Below are 21,194 nucleotides of genomic sequence, written 5' to 3'. Positions count from 1 at the left end.
TGTTGAAGATAATATTTAGATAGAAGATATTATTCATTTTATACAGAACATGAAGCTGGAAATGTTGGAAAATTTTAATTCTTTGTGAGAAAATCATATTGCACTGTTGATTTATTTATTTATTTGATTGGTGTTTGACGCCGTACTCAAGAATGCTTCACACTAGATAACAGAGCGGTGGAAATCCGTCCTGCCACAAGGAGGCACATCACATGCACACTAAGGATTCCCTTCATCGTCATATGACTGAAAAATTGTTAAGTGCTTAAACCCCAAGCACTCGCTCACTCGCTCACTCAGTCATATTGTCATATCAAAGCATCCCCACATAATATGTGCACTATTCTTCAAAACCTGAACAATCCAAGTCAAAAACAGTATTACTAATTTCCAAAATGACCTAACTCACAATTGAGCAATCATAATTCAATGTTGAACAATCATATTATGATGTTGAACATTTTGGAAAGTCATAATCAGAGTTATAATGGTCACTTATATCTCCATTTCCACTGAAAAGCTTCATAAAGTAGAGTTTTGTGGAAACGACAACAAAAGATACAAGGCGATGCGTGATTCAATTCTTCGGTTTAGTTTAAAGCATTTTCAAGAAAACGGTTTAAATAATCACTTGTGTTAGTTTTAGCTTAGTTTTCGAATCATAAGCCCGTATCATATCGTTCTAAGCGCGTATCAATATCTAAGACATAAAAGTACAGCGTTTAGGTTGTTTCAGAACTGGCCGTGCGATTATTGACGTTGAATGCCCGTTAATGGTCCATCAGTTGTGTACGAATGTCGAACTTGACGACTGATTCACCGTCTTAATATAGCAGTTAATATGGTGATGCACATCCCGTTTACAGCATACACTCCAACCCTTGTTATCCAGTGGCATCTTAAGATATATACAATACTGAAAGTTACTCAGTCTAGTTTTTGGCAACAGATATGTGTTTTGACCTACTTGGGTCACCGGCATGTTCTGGTTCTGAATGGGTTTGTACTCCCGTCTATCTCGCTACTACATAGCGACGCAGGTATTTGTGTCTATAGTGTTTGTCAAAACATGACCCCATGGACAATCCAGGCCACTCCATGAGGCATCCACCTCTGGTTTTAAAACAAAATAGGGTAAGTAGGAGAGAGCAACGTGAGACAGACTAAGAAAAACTAGTTATGACAATATCTTATACCTTCAGTCCAATGTATTTATGATTTTACTGAGGTCGGTTACATGCGCACATACTGATATAGTGCTTGTTCCAATGATAACTCATCGAATTATTATTTTCATATTTTCATTGAAATCACATGTGCTTTTAAACCATTTGTTCTTGGAAACTCATTCATTTGACAAAAACATCACTTTCATTTATTGAATATTTGATATCAGTTCTGAGCCTAGACCTTGAAGACGACATTCATATACCAGTCGTCAACCAACATGAATGTTCCGCTTCAATAAACGTCAGACCAAAACAACGTTCAACACAATCCCTAGCACTAACACAGTAATAGTGCTAGGGGACATTTAATCTGGTTCCATTTTAATCATTTACGTGAGCAGTTTGAATAAAACCTTATCTGAGGTAAATTGAAAGCGTTCACAAGCCTCTGTGGTCCAGGGCGTTAGCACGGCGCAATGACCCAGGCGCCTCTCACCAATGCGGTCGCTGTGAGTTCAAGTCCAGCTCATGCTGGCTTCCTATCCAGCCGTACGTGGGAAGGTCTGCATCAACCTGCGGATGGTCGTGGGTTTCCCACGGGCTCTACTCGGTTTCCTCCCACCCTAATACTAGCCGCCGTCGAATAAGGGAAATATTCTTGAGTACGGCGTAAAACAACAATCAAATAAATAAATAAATTAAGGTGTTCACCTTGGAAGCCTATTAAAACCACAGCTGAAGTAAATGATGAAGAATGCGGTCGCTATGAGTTCAAGTCCAGCTCATGCTGGCTTCCTCTCCGGTCGTACGTGGGAAGGTCTTGCAGCAACATGCGGATGGTCGTGGGCTTCCCCCGGGCTCTGGCCGGTTTCCACCCACCATAATGCTGGCCGCCGTCGTATAATTGGAATATTCTTGAGTACGCCGTAAAACACCAATCAAATTAGTAAATAAATAAATGATGAAGAGAGCGGATGTCATCGGTTATGTGTGACCAATTATCACACGGTCTTCGCTGCTCTGGTTTTACTCTCCATGCTGTAACTATAGTCTTCTATCTTCCATATATTGTCACTTTTGTTGTTTATCTTTGGATTATTATAACGATTTGATAAACGTTTTAAGACATTTCTGCCTGATTCAGATTTACCTGATATCAACCAAATCCACCACATATCATACCAATTTCTAAATTATACTAAAACAACACACCAAATAATTTTGAAGAAAACTACATTTTTATGGTACACGTGTTTATACAAAGACAGTCATAAGACGTTCTTGTATAAATATGCCTGACGGGTATTCCCCGTAAAAGCACATCACGGCATAACAATGTGGACTTAAAGTCCACTTCTCCCCGTTAACGTCCAATGTCTACTACTTCTTCGCGAAGTCCGCTCACCTATACAGGCAATGTACGAGACTTGACAAGAATTACAACGATCCACTTGGCTCCACTTACTCGTGGACATCGCTAAATCAACCCTCGCCTATTCAGAAAACACAAAAGATTGAAAGGTATTTCGTTACGAGTTTTTTTTTTTATTCATATTTATCTCCAAATCCTTGCAGCATTCTTTTAGCTACAGCATGCTACCCTGGTCACTTTTTTTCGGTGTCTTTTGTCTTTCAAATGAAATAGATAATGACAGATAACGATCATAATATATGTAATACATACACAGCACACAATGGGCCTGTATTGGGTCTTTATCGGGTGTCTGGTCTAGAGACACAGAAGAGCTTTGAGGATCTGTACAATATCTGAGCTATGACTTATCTACTGAATGGATACGGGGACAAATGACATAGTTAAAAAGCAATTTATCTTCTAAATAAACAAGGCTTTAATTAAAGCGTTGACAAGCGTGTGGGTAGTCGTGGTTGGGATCACGATCTGATTTACAAGTCTTCAGTGTAGCGCGACATCACGAGCATGTAGTTAAGATAGTTGGAATAGGTAAATCATCACCCACAGGGCCCCTGCCACCCATTCTTTCTTAGACCTCCCCTGGATATCGTATCTTACTATCTAAAGCAGACTACTCTGTATCTGTCTGTACCCAGAGCCTGCTTGATCCAACCACCCAGGCGATTTATTTATTTATTCATTCGAATCGTATCTAACGGTCCAAGTCGAATCCTTTTCTCCAGCACAAAAACTTTAGGATTACAGTATTTGACTTAGAATTTCGTCCGTGACTAAGTTGCCCAGAGTTCTATTGATCTTAGAAAGGAAGTTATTGGAAGGTTGGATGACGTCCCACATAAAAACCTAACCTCCAGCATCAAAAGTAATATTTTGTGATCTTTATTTGCCTCTTAAAATATAGAGTATATAGCGAGGAGAATTCGATTACACCACACTCACCACACCACGTGTCACGTGCATAACGGTTACCCATGAGGCCATGCTGCAGCATTTGCGAGTAATTCGAACACTGTGTTTTTGTACTTATACTGTCAGTTTCGAAGTTCTCTGAAGCATTCTACATACCAACAAATATTAACGATTTCGCGCTCTTTTCAACCTTAGTCGTCAAAAAGTAAAATTTTTCAATATGATATACTGCAAAATAGTGAATAATACTAGGGTAGCGAAGGCAGTGTGACATATGTCTGGCAAATAGCCACACGTAACCGGTGAAATCTTACCTCTTACCAATTTAATACGTGTTACTCTGATTGTACACGTAGAAGCTTTGAAAGGAGCAACTTTGACAAACCGAGCACCTCTGCTTAAGCGGAATTAGATCAAAGAAAATGCAGTGATGTTAACATCAATTTATTAGTTTATTTCTAATTTATTCATCACTGGTCTAAATTTGCTCAAAATGCTGTATATTCGTCGCATTAAAAAAGAACATGATAACAATGCTAATGAACCACATTTCGTGTATATCTGTGAGGAGGAGCGTAATGTTACATAATAAATCTCTCACGGATGTGCTCCAGGTATTATTATTGAGCCGTGTCGAAAAGTTAAAGGTAATGTACACTGTTGTATTGATACCCGCTGTTTGTTGAATGTTGTTCTGAGAATTAAACAAGCCTTTATCGACCAGGGCTCAGTTTCAAGAAGCTCTCTTAGTGTTACGAGCTCGCAACTACCACGACGACGTAATTCCTACAGTACTGATTGCCGTGGTAGTTAACGTTAAGAGTGCTGGGTGAAACCAGGCCCCAGAATCTCTAATTCATCGAGGTCGGCTGGTACAAACGTGTCTGATTCGACATCAAGGTATGCACAGGTGGTGTTGTGTCTGATCTATACCGTCGACCAGTTAGATATGCACCTCCAAACTATCTCCCCCAATATATGCTTCACAGACCCCGCGGCTTGGCCCCTTTACATCGTTTTAATGGTAGCATATGAATTATGAACATTACATGCCGGTGACGTCCAGTAAAATGTAATTAACATCAGTGGGGTTTTTTAACATAATTCTTTTTAAGCTAGGGTGCTAGGGGGTGTGTAATTTGTCGTTATTTAAACATTTACATGAACAGTTAGAATAAAACCCAAACCGGAGTAAACCGACAAGAGACCTTATTTCACCGGTTACGTGTGACCATTTGCCAAATCTCATAATGTCGTTATTGTTTTACTGTGGTTTTACTCCCTATGTTGTATGTCTTTAATTATATTTCATTGTATTAGAAGAAATCCTCGCACAAACGAAAACCAGAACAGATGTATGCCATCTTCAACATATTACACCGTCGTCATTTCGAATAATATGCTTGAGTAGACATCTGCCACATGGATATGCTCAGCCAAATACATACAAAATCGTCTTTTTCTTAACGAACGCTGCGGGTCAGTTCCACGTCAACAAGTACAGAATACCAGGTCATCTCGAAAATAAGGCCATGTTTCTCTCTTTAAAAAGATTATGTAAAATACGTGAATCTAAAAATACAACTAATAATTTAAAGCTCTGTTTTTTAACAGAATGAGCAGTTCTTATACAATTCTACCAGGCCCTGAATGTAGACTGAAATAAGCCTAGTGGATCTCACACAATACCGACCGCCTGTTTAACAGCTCAATAGATATGTTAGTTTAATGTTACAGTAATACTTTTAAACTCGGCATTCGACTTTGGCATATTTTATGTGCTAAGTACACTGGCTAGTTGCTGCACAAGGCAACCGTACATAGAATATCGTTTGCACTTAATCCTGTTCAACAATGATCACAAAGATGCTTTCTAACCGACAAGTTGACAGCTATATATTTAGCTTTCAAAATAGTAGATGTATGCATGCTCATACATCTGACCATCCAAGCAGTCCTGATTCCTTGTTCTAATCTCTCAGTGCTGAGCGCCAAGACAGCAATACGTACCATTTTTAAAGCCTTTGATATGGCCCAACACGGATTTGATCCCAGGTCTCTCGACTTTGAAGTGGATGTTTTAACGAAAATGGATGTTTTAGTAGGGCACGAAACAGTCCAGCTTTCAAAATAGTGTAGTAAGAGAACAACATGGAACATACAGATATCTCTAAACCAGGCTCGTATGGTTAAGGCGCTTGAATACTGCGACCATCAGATCCTTGGCCACAGAGTTCACGAGTTCGAATCCAGTTCTCGCTGTTCCTGTTGCTGCTTTATTGGTTAAGAGGTTTTTCAAGTACTTGACGAAGGGCTTGGGTTTTCTTCGGACATTCCACGTTATTCTCTACGCGTGAACCTGACCGCCGTCATATAAGTGAAACATTCTTGTGTATAGCGTCAAACACAAACCAAGCAAATAAACAGAATGAATATGGAGCGCGGACTGCGTAATACATGTACCCTAATACAAGTCTTCGCTGGCTCAGTCCTCTAAAGCGTAACTCTCGTCGCAGCTGACTGGCTCATGACAAGTGATGTCACAGAATCGAATCCAGAGCTTGTATTTATCAAGCAACTGAATATTGCTTAATCATAAATTTCAAGTACTTGAACAGCCAAACTCAGAATAGAAAGGAACTCAAAGTGTAGTTAGTACATTGTTTTGTAGTAAAGAATAAGTGTACAACATGCAAACGTTCTACAGCAAAACATTTTAATTGTAGAGATGTTTGAATTTTTGACGTAAGTTTTAAGACGCTGCCTTCAGTATTACGACGCTGGCTTAAAGGTAGATGGTGAGACGCGTAAATGGACTGCAGTTTACATTGGACATGATGTCAATTTCATGTACCCACATGAGTCTGGCCGCGTATATGCACCCATGAAACTCAACCCCGTTGTGTAAGTGAAAATTTGTGGTGTATGCCAAAAAACAACTATCTACAAAGCTGTAAAACTGCGCGACTCGTTTCTTTTATGAAGCGTTTTCGGCGTTCCGACTTATACATGTGTACGATGAATTAGTGGGGATTTATCTCTACACTGGCAAAGTCAATATGCTTTCGTAAATTGCAATGTTAAAATGTTCGCCTTGGAGGTATCATACTTAACGTGAGCGAAAAGATATTCCATATTATCTAGATGGCATAATAGCGTACAGGATACTTTGAGAACTTCACGTGAACAAGTCACAAGTCCCTGTTGCACATGCATACCCCACCAGCAGGCAGCCTCAGTTAGTGTTTTCATGCTGTTAACCCTATACATTCACGTATACGTCCCGTCGAGATCATATTGTCTGCGGTTTGTACCTTTTACCACACGTTCCGGAAATTTAAGTTCCATGTGGTCGTATGAAAATCTCAATGGTCACCTGGTTTTCAAGGCAAGACATGGAGAAAATATCTGTGGTGTAAAAAGCAGCCATTTTGACAGTCAAACAACACCAAAGTCTCCACGCCATTCATGTGTGAGCGTACAGGAAATGGAGGACATCAAAAAGTGAGCTCGGTGGTTGTCATGAAGGTTTTGACTTCTGTTCTCCATCTTCTAGGCAACTGGTTTATTAACTGTCTGATGCATTCACTAATTACTTGTTTGGTTGATTTAAATGGTCAATCATTAACTCACTGAATGGACAAACATAAAATTCCACGTCAATAATAATAATTCACAGCTCGATTTTAATGTTTGCCACTTCATCAACCGTTAGGTGATTCAGCAGCTAAATTAATTGAAATCGGGAGGGGGGGATGGAATTCTAAAGAATCACGGTAAAGAATAATGGCAGCTTTTGATGGCAGAGATCGCTATGTAGTCGCCTTAAGAACACAGTTGCCGAACCTTCGCCGAGAACGTCAAAAGCCTGGGTGGTACGAGACTGTACTTAAAATATTTATCCCAGTGCTTGCCCTGTAGAAATCGGGATCTCGAGAAGAAAAATGATTCCGTCATGTCTGGTTTTCCGTGTGTGTCGTTATGCTGCATTCAGAGCGGAAGTCAATACCGAGCAATATCCAGCTATAAAATCTATTAGCCGCATAATGGGGGACACCTGTACTGTGTAGATGGCTCTCCGTGTAGCCCTGTACACAAGGGGAAGTGTTGGCACACCTACAGTGTGGAGCCCAGTTCACTCACGTGTTCACTCAAGAAGAGTGAAACACTTGTTCTCAGCGGGGGAGTTTCTTACACGGTTCTCTGTTAGCCAGGAACTCGCGGAGGGTTTGTTCGTGACGTCATCACGGCGTGACGTCATCACGGCCTTGTGAACAATAGACTAATGATAATGAACCTAACAACGTAGGATTATCTGTGCTGTATATTGCGCTGAACGTCTCTTTTCACGGATACGATGAGGTTTTCTGGGTGCAGTAAACTGGACATTTTGTTTTTCGCAATTATTCTCTGGCCTACCGTGCAAAAATCCGTACGAAACATATATGCATCAGCGGAATATCCTTGAGCAAAACGTAAACACTCTTACACTAAACGACCTACACTCAAAATATTAATCAGTTAATTTTAACAGAAAGTCTGTTGTCTGAGTGGCGCTAGAATGTATTCTGTTGTTATAACACAATATTGCGTCATATTCAACACTAGTATCCTGTTAGTCCAATAGAATTTTTGTGTTAAATTAATAGAATATGTGTGTTATATTTTACAGAACAGTCTGCTGCAATAGCAGAATACACTCTAACGTGACTCAGACAACAGACTTTCTGTTAAAATCAACAGATTAAGTTTTTGAATGTAAAACTTCTGATAGATTGTCTGATGATAAAATATATCACGGTGCATTCGCTTTACTTAATTACATATTCGCCCTTTTGAAGTCTGTACATTACGCGCAGGCTTCACTGGGCGATGAATATTCATCAAACACTTGATTAAAAATTCGAGTTTTGTATTTAGCAAATTTCCCACAACGCATGACTTAAATTACGCTTGATATGGGAAAGGGAAACATACTACACAAGAGCTACAATGGAGCCTAAATGCATTTGTGAAACATATTCAGAAATTGTGTGCCAATACATAATATATCACGCAAAATAAACATTTACAAAATTTGCATCTACATATATCAAACTTCGGGCCCATCCAACAAAGCACTAAAATATTAACGCATTTGTTTAGTGTTCGAGGTAACAAAAATCAACCAAATTTCAAAGTTTTTTTCCCATATAACAAGGCAGGAAATGCCAATAAAATACTAGGCTGATTTGCGATACACACGGGAAATTAGATAAGTGTCAATCATTGGCGTTCAAGCCTAAATTATTTCTTCGAAGGCATGGTCACTAGCTCGGCATTATATAACATTGTATGTATGCGCGATGGCTTGAAGAATTACCGCGTTTTGTATTTGATTTATTTATTTATCTGACTGTCGTTTAACGCCATATTCAAGAATTTTTCACTCATACAATACGACGGCGATCGTTTTTCATTTTGGGTTGAAATAATCACCGGACTTTGGCAAGATACTGACGAACATTTCGACATGTAAGGGACGGATACTCACGTCACATTGATGGAAGACAAGTGGTCTTCAGCGAAGGTAAGGTTACGCCAAAGGCCACGCGAGCGTCGTCACCAAGGCCCCACGAGCAGTAAACGTGGGGAAACCACGATATGCAGTGCAATGTTGTTAGCCCTAGAGTATAGTGATGTCTTATAAATTACATTTAACATCACTGCATCATTTCTTATCTATTTCTGCTCCAGCCAAAGTACTTATCATCGCTGCTCAGGTTTTTTTTACTATCCCTGCACTTTTTTTTTCTATTCAGTTTTAGCATTATATGCAGAAACGTAGGGCTCCATAACACGCCAGATATCACAGACTGTCTTGTACATTTCCACGTCTATACAGCAAGACGAATTATACGATATGTATATTCCCAAGATCAGAGTTTAGAGGTGCAAGCCTTAGGATAAAAAAATGAACCTAGCAATATTGCAATTTGAACAAAGACTGTGGTTTACAGAATTACGTGGGTTATAACTGCTTTGGAGATGAGTGTACCCTCAGAGTACGGGAGAATGTCTAAACCTGTGAATACGCCCACCTGTTAAACAACTGTCATCATGGTACGGCTGTCTAAGATACTACAATTTAAGCCTTTATGTAGCAACAGTTAGAATAAAACCCTGTAAATGAGGTTAATGGACAACATGTCTGATACCACGGGTTACGTGTGAGCATTGACCAACTATCACCATCACAGTGTCATCAAAACTCTGGTTTCCCCCCAGCTCTGCCCAGTTTCCTCATACCGTAATGTTAGCCGCAGTATAAAAAGTGAAATATTCTGGAGTACTGCACGAATAAATCAAGTAAATTAGTGCTCTGGTTTTACACAGTGTATGCTGTAGTCTTTTACACTGTTGTTTACAGATGGTGTTATTTACAGATGGTGTTATTTACAGATGGTGTTATTCACAGATTGCGTTATTTACAAATGATGTTATTTACAAATTGTGTTATTTACAAATGATGTTTTTTTAAAGATGGTGTTATTTACAAGTGGTATTGTTTACAAATGGAATTTTTTACAGATGGTGTTGTTTGCAGATGGTGCTATTTACAGATGGTGTTATTTAAAGATGGTGTTATTTACAAATGGTGTTATATACAGATGGTGTTATATACAAACGGTATACAAAATCTTTACGAATAACATGTCTAACAAGTTCTGACAGTGAATCTGACCGCGTAACGCATACGATAAAGCCATACTAGTGTGTAGTGAAGGTTTCTTGACGTTTGAAGTTCTGTATCCAAAAGCATACCAATAGTATGTAATACTGTAACTAAATGTGACATTGCCATTTGACAACAGCTCAATCGTAAACCGAAAACTGAAACGCCTTCAGAATAGCTAAATGTAAGTTTCATATACATAATTAGCGCAAATTCTCCTACACCAAAAAATTTACGCTGGTTTCACGTTAAAGAGAAAAAAAATCATCAATTTTCAATGACAAAAATCAGGCGCGGAATAGAAAACATGCATAGAAAGCATGCAGATTTTTTACCAAATTACTAATGTATTGCCAAGGTTGAATATCTGTATATAAATGTAAATTCATTTGCTTTAATTCTTCTCTTATTTTATACATCTAAGTACCATATATGGGATAAAACATAACCGATTGATCTGTTGTTTTAACAACACCGTGCTTAAGAATTTTTTTGCTTCAAATGACGTCGGTCAGATTTATGGGTGGGGGGAAATGGTTGTGCCTTGAGTAAAATATGGACCTAAAAGACAGACGAAACAGCAATTCGAATATACGATCTCAGTAGTCAACGGACTGATCGCGAGAGCGAGTCAGAGTTTTCACCACCTAAGCCAGAGAGGCGTACATAATGTCAGTGATGCTTATAGATCCCTCCAGCCATGTGTGGTGCGTACTGAACCGCCGGACAGGTCGCCAGAGTGGTCCCAAACCTGCGGTTCATATACCTCAATGAAATAGTTGAATGTAGACAGACCTGAATAGCCTCGTGCAAGAACAGAACTATTCACTGTGTGAATGCAGTACAGCATTGTGGTTAAATTAACACATATGCCTGGACACCAAAAGACGTTAGATTAATATACTGTGTCACAGTAAATTGTAAACACCGTTAACACTGATGCGTAAACACCGATAAGGCCTACTCTTTGGCCTAGGTGTAAACGCGCCCATTACTCTGATGCCTTAACATTGATTACTCTGGTGTTTGATTCTGATGTCGACACGGTGTCGTTTACTCTGGTGTTTTGTCACCGTACACCCATGTTTAGTAGAACACCGTATACTATTTACTGTGTGCTCCCACGCCATGGCATCAATTACTCACAGTGTTCTAGTGTATTAACACAGTTTACTGTACTCTGTTAACACGTTTATTCCATGCCTACTACTCCGATTTGCTTCCACGGTTGACTGGGACATTAGCAGCATTTAGTCAGATAGGGCATTTCTGCTCTTGAATACACCGTTAATACTATAGTACTATGTATTATTACTTACCTGCGAAGTGGCCACCTTGCCTCTCACACACTTCTCTCATTATATTTTTCTCAATGAAGAACACTAAGACGAGGTGTCCGAAGTTTGCTTTGGGGTACGGATCCAAGACGACCACGCCGTCTTTCGGCCCGCTGCGCGTTAGGCTTTCGCCGGGAAGGTTCACACGGTAGCGACCGTACACCGTCGGCCCGGCCACGTAGACGTTCATGTTTTTCTTGGGAATTTTCATCAAACGCTTGCACTCTTTGGGTGACGTTATAAACACATCTTTACAATCCAGTCTCTTGATGAAGTCGTAGGCCGCGTCTGTCCAGCGCATTTCCTTGGATTCTGCCCGTGGGTCGGGAATGATATGGTCAGTGTTGGGCCTGGAATGTAGTATTAAGCCGTCGCTGACCGCCGATAAACTTGACAGCAGAAATATCCCGCACACAAATGGGGCAAATAATGTGCTAGATCCCTCCATGTCAGCAAAGTACAGGTGCTAGCTTGCCTAGTATCGATTAGAAACCGTGAGATATTTCAGGTTCTCTTCCAGTAATATATATATATATATATATTTAATAGTATATATATGTATATATTTTAGAATAATGAAACACACCCAGTACTCACTAAACGTGAATTCTGTCTTTCACTTTCACTGCCTTGTCAGCGAAAAACAAATAACTCATCCACACGGGTTTGTGTCATAGGATTGTTTCACTTCAAATGCTTTGTATGGTAACTCCAATGCTTTGGTTATAACTTTTCCTGTAAGGTGTTCAATGCACACATCAAAAATTGGTTAGCGTCAGGTTATCACAACAACAACAACGAAATATTGTGATAAAGTCCTCGAGCAAGAGATTAGCAATCCAATGCGTGTTTGTGTTGACAGGAAAAATTTAACCAGTTATCAGAGTTCAACGGGTGTAGACCTAACATTAAACTTGACGGTCCGTTTCGTTGATCATAAAGTGAGTGGCAATCCTTTCCTCTCCTAGTTTGACTGGTATCGGTAGCTAGGCTCATTCACGGATTCTCACTCCAACAGCCACTTTTGATCCAATATATACCTGCGTAGTGTCGCGGACGCACTGAGTAAATAATGTGCTCTACCCCGTCTATACTTCTCCATGGCTGTACTGATCACAACGGCGCTCCGTTAGCCTCCGGCTCATTCTCCAACACGAACGTCGCGCCGAACCATGTAACCCGATCAACGATTGGTCGGAGCGGAAAGAACAGTTTCACGCGCACGGTGCAAGAGAGACGCCGATTGGACGGCGGTGACATCAATAGGAAAAGGTAGTAATTAATAACTGTTATAGACGGGACGGAAAATAAAAAGAGGAAAATGGTTACACCTTTAAGCTGTAAAGCCACACACCGTATAATTTCTGCTCGACTACACGCTGTACACACATTCAGCCGGAGGATTTCAGCCCAGTGCTTGCTGGCAATTTGCGGTTTATCCTCAGCCGCCTGTAATGAATGGGATTTTGTTAACAACTTAACACGCTTAGTCTCTTTTAGCAAATATTCCCCGAGCCGTTTTGATGGTAATCATGTTAATTCCTTCAAATTTTTTTTAAAAGTTATATAAATCTCACATCTCGCATATATTTAAGACGCACATATACGTGTATATCATTACCTCCAGCACATGTTTCTGATTCTTGCTATTTGCTACATTTTAATTCTCTCATCCCGTCGAAATATCCCGCTATTTAACGGTTGGACAACAGTACTATCACAGGATTGCAGTATGGGTGTGGATTTCTATGGATGAATTGCGATGTGTGATTTAATTTTATTAAGTGTTGTGTTTATTTGATTTATTTATTTGATTGGTGTTTTACGCCGTACTCAAGAATGCTTCACTTATACGACGTCGGCCAGCATTATGGTGGGAGGAAACCGGGCAGAACCCGGGGGAAACCCACAACCATCCGCAGGCTACTGCCAGACCTTCCCGCGCACGGGAGAGGAAGCCAACACAGAAGTGTTATGTTTAGACAGACATCTATATATAAAGAGGATTTATATGTTATATTATAAATTTATGCTCTGCGTTATGATTATATGTTCATAGTCTTTATATTTTCTTCCGAATTACATTGCCAAAACGCACAAAAATAAATAAGCAGTGCTGCACAAATACACAATACACATTATACGTATATTGGTAGCATAGATAATACAACTTGCAACACACACACACACACGCATGTGGGGGTGTTATATTTAACAGAATAATCTGCTGTAATAACAATAAACATTCTAGCATCACTCAGATAACAGACTTTCTGCTAAATTTAACAGATTGAATGCGCTTGTGACTTTTGAGACATGTTTAACTGTAGCACACTTGTAGCACAGACCAAATTACGATAATAATACAGGCACATATTTGAAACATTTTCTTGTGGTACATATTTCATAAATAAATACTTAAAGAAAAAGAGGAAACGTATACAGGCATATAAGGTGTTTCTCCTGGATGCTTCGTGTCGACAAGCACTTGACAGACATAATACAACCGGTATCCCTTTAGAGACATTTGAAGACTAATTTATCTTACTCTCTGTACGCAATTGTGTACAAAAATACACAAGATGTGTACCACAGGCACACATTAATTGTTACATATTTACACAGGATCAAAATGTGTACCACAGACACACATTAATTGTTACGTAGTTACACAGGATTATGAATCTGTATACATTATCTTTATGTTCCTACACTTTTAATGGTGTACCTAAACTGTGTACTTGTGATACACACCTTGTGTACATTGCGAGCTGTACTAACACGTGCACAAAACGGTGCACATTTGCTTTTTGAGAGTATTTTTCCTCAGTTTTGTCCATGCCTCTTTGATGTTATGCATGCAGTCGGGATTTTGGGTACTGTTAATTATTTATTTATTTTTGTATTTATTTGACTTTTCTCTTTGTCTGTATTGCTAACCACAAGTAAGCTGCTATCATTATTGCGCATATTTTAATCTGAAATTCGGCTTTTGTTATTGTTGTCGAGAAATAGATCCAAAACGTTGAAACAGAAGCGTCCATCCGATCCGAATTCGGAATCGGACAGCTACGAAGTGCTCTAATCGGAGACTACCGAGAACTGTCGAGTGTTCACACCGTATTACGACCACTTCACACGGCTTATCACCTAGGCTCTAAGACCACCCCGTGTAGACTCATGGCGGCACTTTGTACTCCCGATAGCTTATAATTCACTTAGAGAGTCATTCAGCGTGAGCTGGTTTTTGTCGCACTATTTGCTCACCACATTTACGTCAGGCCATCGCTTTAAGCCTCTTGCAAACAAGAAACTCACTTCACAAGCCCGCACAAATACTCCAGTCCACACAAACAAATGTACATATATCTTCAGATATATATATATATATAGAGCGAGAGAAAGAGAGAGACGGCCTAAGAGTATGTAACGGTGTGGATATGTACATTTATACATTTATTTGCCTTGTCATGCCATTATTTTGGAAACGTTACGGTACTGTTGAGCGTGCTTTTCTAATTATCAAAGCAAAGTATATCGTCTGTACATAATCATCCAGAAATCACGTGTTTTAAACAACCAAAGTTAAATCCTTGATTTCTTTTTCTGGCAGTAATATGGAGGACATTGTAAACATTGTATTATCTGAGTTGCCAATTTACAGGAGATTATATATGGAAGATATTACTAATTCCTTGACATTTTTTTCGAACTTAAATCCCTCATTTTTTTATGTTCAGGTAGCTTTTTCTTGCTTATGTTAAGATTCAATTTGTTGTTTTAGTTAACCTTATAGTTTACTTAGTCCCAAGCCAACCAAGTTTATTTTGTATAGTTGCGTCAGTTTTTTTGCTTTCTGAGAAGTAGATTGTATTTTGGTAGATTCTGCACGTCCGAAAATGTTGACATATATGAGGGTATCTATATTTGCTTGGGTGGATTTGAGTCAATATAGAGATAAATTTACTTTGATGTCGACTTTTAGCAAATACGAAGTATCTCTGTTTTCATGCTCACGGAAATGTTTCAAATTCTTCAGCTGATCTCATATGTTACAGTAGTCTTGTCTGCTGAAGCCTTGGTGTCGCGGTTTCCGCCCACCATAATGCTGGCCGCCGTCGTATAAGTGAAATATTCTTGAGTACGGCGTGAAACACCTATCAAGCAAATAAATAAAGAAGCCCTGGTGCTAGGTGGGTGTATACGTTGCTTCTTTATAAGTATTTACATGAACAGTGGGAATAAAACCCTGACCGTGGAAAACTGACAAAAGGCCAAATTTCACTATGTATTTACTGGTGACCATTTGTTAACTATCATACTGCTCTGGTTTTACTCGCTATGCAGTTGACTTTACATGTTATAAGAGGCATGCTGAAGGATTGGTAACATAATTAAAAGCGGTGGACTAACCATCTTCGACGAGTTGTCCCTCTACATTGTTTTATACATAAAATGTGATAACAGCACAGCCTTTTGAGTATTTCTAGACCTCTTCCGCCTAATGAATTGCAATTAACATCACCACACTTTTTGTTTGCATTTAATTCTGCTTAAGCCCCGATGCTAGCGTGAGTATAGAATGCTATTTCTTCAGCACTTACATCAACAGTTGGAACAAAACCTTAACTAATGTAAACTATTGGAACAAAACCCTGACTGACGTAAACTGTTGGAACAAAAGCCTTATTGAGGTAAACTGTTGGAACAAAACCCTGATTGACGTAAACTGCTGGAACAAAACCCTGACTAATGTAAACTGTTGGAACAAAACCCTGGCTGACGCAAACTGACAAGCGGCCGAATTTCATCGGTTACGTGTGACCATTTGCCAGCTATCACTACTAACAAAGGAACATCAACGTTATGATCATCTTGGATATAAGTTGTAAAATTCTATAACGATATATCATGTAAGCACTTATAATTTGCTAGACCTGACCGTAATTTCTGAATCATACTCAGTGTTATAAATACGGGATATAAATCACCACAACGTTAGAATACTTTCCATCATTGTTTAAATACATATCCTGTACCATGCTTTCGGTTGTATCTTCATTTATGCTCACCCGTATCTTGTCTATTCTCTCTCTGGAATGGGGGGAGTCATTGCTACCGTTGTCTTTGTATACGATAACATGTAAAGAACGGTTCATGTAGAAAAGATGTTCACTGCATGACACAAGCAGCAATACTAACTGGCACAGTTTAATGATTAATATAGTTAAATATTAGTTGTATTAATTTTCCATACCACTGTATTATATACATATATGTCTATGTTAAGGGCCATCTGACCAAAGACATGGACTCACTCAGGTGATACGTTTGATTCTCAATTAGAAGAGTGTATTATATGAGCCAATTTATTAACCATATTATTGTTAGGTGTCTTACTATTACCTCTTTTCAGTGTGTGCATGTATACGTTGTATTTCTTTGTGTATGCCCATATGGAGTTTACAACGCCAGTCTCATGTGTCTAGTCGTGTCAAAAGTGTTTCTTTAGCCCTTAATAAGCTTTAACGGCGCGCCTTGTTAAAAACCCGACCGCGTGAAATGCAGTATTAATGACTCAAGGTCAATATTATACCATTAGCAGGATGGCCTTTACAATGTACAGGGTCATTTGGGTGCGCACGTAATCCAATACGGGCAGGAAACGGTCGTATTTCAGGCGGAATTAAAAGACCCGACGTGGTACCGCTTCCAGGTAAACATCAAGTCTCAAATTTCAAAACTCAAGCTGATATTTTTTGATTTCGACCAAGGTCAAAAATAAATGCTTAGAATTCTTCACCAGTGAACGGAAAAAGACACAGTATATGTACACATATGACTCCTCGACATCACAAGGCTAAAAAAAAAAAATGGATACATACGTACATACATATATTGAAGGAAGCAGTACAGGATATAAACTGAATATAGAATTTATTATAAGATGTGATATTTAGGTATGATTTAATATAAAGCACTGGTATATTTCTTAGCTGCAAATCTTATGAATTGGAATTCTTAGCAAATTAAACACATCGAAAAGAAACAGTAAGATATAATTAAGACTTACAGCACAGAGTAAGACCAGAGCAGCGACGACAGTGTGATAGCTGGCAAATGCTCACACGTAGCTGGTGAAATACGGCCTCTTGTCAATTTACCTCAGTCAGGGTTTTATTCTAACTGTTCATGTAACTGCATAAACAGTAGCATAAACGCCCCCTAGCACCAAGACTTAAGCAGAATTAGGCAAAAAATATACAATGGTGTTAATTGCAATATGTTAGACGTCACTGGTCTAGAATTACTCAAAATGCTGTGTTGTCATCACATTTGACATACAATCACTTTAAAACATTGCAAAGAATCCAGGCCTTGGTGATGTTTAATCCACCAGCAGAATTCCGGTTTATGCAAGAATACAATGTAATTAAAGACGTACAGCATAGAGAGTAAGACCAGAGCAGCGACGACACTGTGATAGCAGGCAAATGGTCACACGTAACAGGTGAGATATATGCTCAGAAATAAAAGAAAGGAGATCTAATTCCGTTGTAATTTCAACAACCTTAAGTGACAATTGCATATTCAAAGCACGTTTGGAATTTTTTAGTAACTGCCGTATTTAATAGGAATAACACTGGATATACTGATGAAGCATAAAGAACTTTACGTTTTGTGCATATCGCTCTTCAATAAGGACGCAATACTGATCAAAAACAGGCCACTCTTCATAAGGACGCAATTCTGATCAAAATAGTCCGCTCTTATAAAAAGTGTAATCTTAGGCCTTCATTATTTCTTACGCATGTTATCTGTGAGGATTCGACGTGTTTACCTAACAATATGAGGCTATAAGATCGATCTAACTCTCGCTGGTTTTATTGTGGTTGTATATTTAAATTGATTTGGTGTTTAAGCCGTACTCAAGAACACTTCACTTATATATGGCCTTCAGCACTATCGCTGTAGGAAACCTGGCTTTACCACCGCGGTCCAGTTGTTCGAAAGTGCATTAAGCTAATAATGGTATTAAGTCATACTTTATTTTTAAAATGTTAGGTCAAGTCAGCAGTCCATACAGTTGTCCAAAATCGAAGTAAAACAGCAACAGATTTAGTTCATGTTAAATATACTGTAGCGCAATTATTTTTGGTGTTTAAGCCGTACTCAAGAACACTTCACTTATATATGGCCTTCAGCACTATCGCTGTAGGAAACCTGGCTTTACCACTGCGGTCCAGTTGTTTGAAAGTGCATTAAGCTAATAATGGTATAAAGTCATACTTTATTTTTTAGTCAGCAGTCAATACAGTTGTCCAAAATCGAAGTAAAACAGCAACAAATTTAGTTCATATTAAATATACTGTAGCGCAATTATTTTTGGACTAAGTACAAAATTGAAGACTTGGCTTAAAGTAAAATCTGGTCTTAAGTCTTAAAACGGTTTTGAACAGTTGCTGTCTGGCCACGGAGGCCATTTGTGGAAGTCACCCAGTTTGAAGCTAAACATCAATAAATGTAAAGATGACGAAGAAATACTACTTCTTTGTTTCATATAAACGTACCTCCGCCGAACAATGTCCACAGACATTATTTCTGTTTTCATCTCTGCATAATCTGAATTCTGTGTGTGCATGTGCATGTATAAAATAAATAATCAAACGGAAAAAAATTTAAAAAAATAATGCGACAGACTCACTGAATTCCTCATTTATGTATAATCACGCGGAGGCATTATACGCATTTTTGTGTTCCTTTATTTATTTATTTATTTTACGACTCTCTTAGAACAGAAATGTAATCTTTTATTTTATTTTATTTAACTGGTGTTTTACGCCGTACTCAAGAATATTTCAATTATGTGACGCGGCCAGCATTATGGTGGGCGGAAACCCGGCAGAACTATGGGGAAACCCACGACCATCCGCAGGTTGCTGGAAGACCTTCCCACGTACGATCGGGGAGGAAGCCAGCATGAATGTAATCTTTTATATTTTGCTAATGTTAAATCCTATATTTTGGCTGTGGTTTCCTAGATACACATGGGCCTAAACGCGCGTAGACTTAGACGCACTTAGACGCACATAGGTTTCGAAGCACGTACGCTTAGCGCACTAAGACGAAAACAGACTTGGAAACTTGTAGAATTAGACGCACTTAGACGCACACTGACTCACATGCTTTTAGATGTATTTAGACGCTCGTGAAACGAAACGAAAAATATGAAATATTATTTATTTCTTTTATTGTTTTTTTACATGGTACTTATGAGTGTTATATATGAAATGTCTCGTAACTCACCTGTCTCATATTTGCAATATCAGAGTCAATAAAAATCTTCAATTATTTCTCATCAGGAAGGAACAGGCATGGTTAGCAATACATCGGCCTATGAAGTACAAGATCGATATATCTTTCCAAGAAAACCATATACATGTAGTAAACGATGTAACCGATATGTGATCAGCATAAACACTGAGATTCTTAGATTTTGCCCATTCTTTGCAAAACACCGATTCAAAATTATCTGGCTTCAAAACCAAACAAAGAGTCAGAATCAGGAATAATCTGTCGCAGGACCTTCTATTACACGATCAATATACTATGCAGATGACCCATTTGTAGATTAAATCTTATCTTAACGTGTGAAAAGATAAGCTATAGTTATTAAGCTTCTCGTCCAATCCTGTTAGTGATTCAGACCTGAATCACCTATCAAAAATAATTTGCTTCTCTTCCAAGCATATTTTTTATATAAAAAATAGTTTTATATCCTCTAAAATATTTTTCACCATTCATGCGCGCTTCTTTTACAGTCCCGCCTATCGTGACTGAGCGTTACTGAAGGATAAAAGCTGTTTGGAATAGATGTATCTGACCATTCCAAGATATGATAGAGCGCACAGTGTAAGGTTCAGAATTCTTAGTTCTTTCTGGCACAAGGTTCCACGTGGTACCCCTAGGGCGGTCACCGGGTCCTACTGCGTGGGAGGATTCCTACGGTGTGGACCTAACCAACAAACCTGGTTGACATTCCTCTCAAAAGTCAATGGCACTGCCGCTACAAATGTTTTTAATTTCATCGCCGCCCCACTGCTGGACGGCATATGAACAAACATCTCCAGCTAACAGTTTGTTTGTACGAATACGCCGTCCGTCCCCGTCCCTCTCCGGCCAAAGGAGGGGGTGTAATGTAGACAGTAGGGATTCCAGCCGTTCTCCAGACCATATCAGTTTTCATCAGTGCCCAGGCATGCACACCTGTCAGCTCTTCTTCGGGTCAACTTCTGCATTCCTCTACTCGAGACAAGGTCGAAGAAAATTTGATAACTCATTCTGCTGAGACTGCATGGTCTTTTTCCCCACGTAAAATGAAGAAATCCTTACAGGTGTACTAGTTTAATAAATCCAAGGGCAATATTTCTACCCGCTAATAAAAAGTTCTCCCTGTTCGATTTGTTGGTTTTGCTGTTGGAATTCAAAACAGTATCTGTACATTTGAAGTACTTCACGTCAAATTTCACTGGTAAGACGAGGTTCAGCAAAAAAAAATCGATCACCATCCTTCGCCATAAAGGTACCTGATTTGTGGAAAGGCTGTGAAAGGAATCCCACCTGATATG

At 39.0% G+C, this 21,194-nt stretch overlaps 1 protein-coding gene across 1 annotated transcript in view; it reads right to left on the bottom strand.

Annotated features, from left to right (window-relative positions):
- The window catches only part of LOC135478242 (uncharacterized), a 34,866-nt gene extending 22,853 nt beyond the window's left edge, over positions 1-12,013 (bottom strand). Inside the window, exon 1 of the mRNA XM_064758513.1 lies at positions 11,548-12,013. Coding sequence (XP_064614583.1) covers positions 11,548-12,013 — 466 coding nt within the window. The remainder of the gene's footprint in view (positions 1-11,547) is intronic.
- Positions 12,014-21,194: the final 9,181 nt, after the last annotated feature.

Source organism: Liolophura sinensis, chromosome 11 (genome assembly GCF_032854445.1).
Source record: "Liolophura sinensis isolate JHLJ2023 chromosome 11, CUHK_Ljap_v2, whole genome shotgun sequence".
Lineage (NCBI taxonomy): Eukaryota > Metazoa > Mollusca > Polyplacophora > Chitonida > Chitonidae > Liolophura > Liolophura sinensis.
This window is presented reverse-complemented; position numbering and strand designations above follow the sequence as displayed.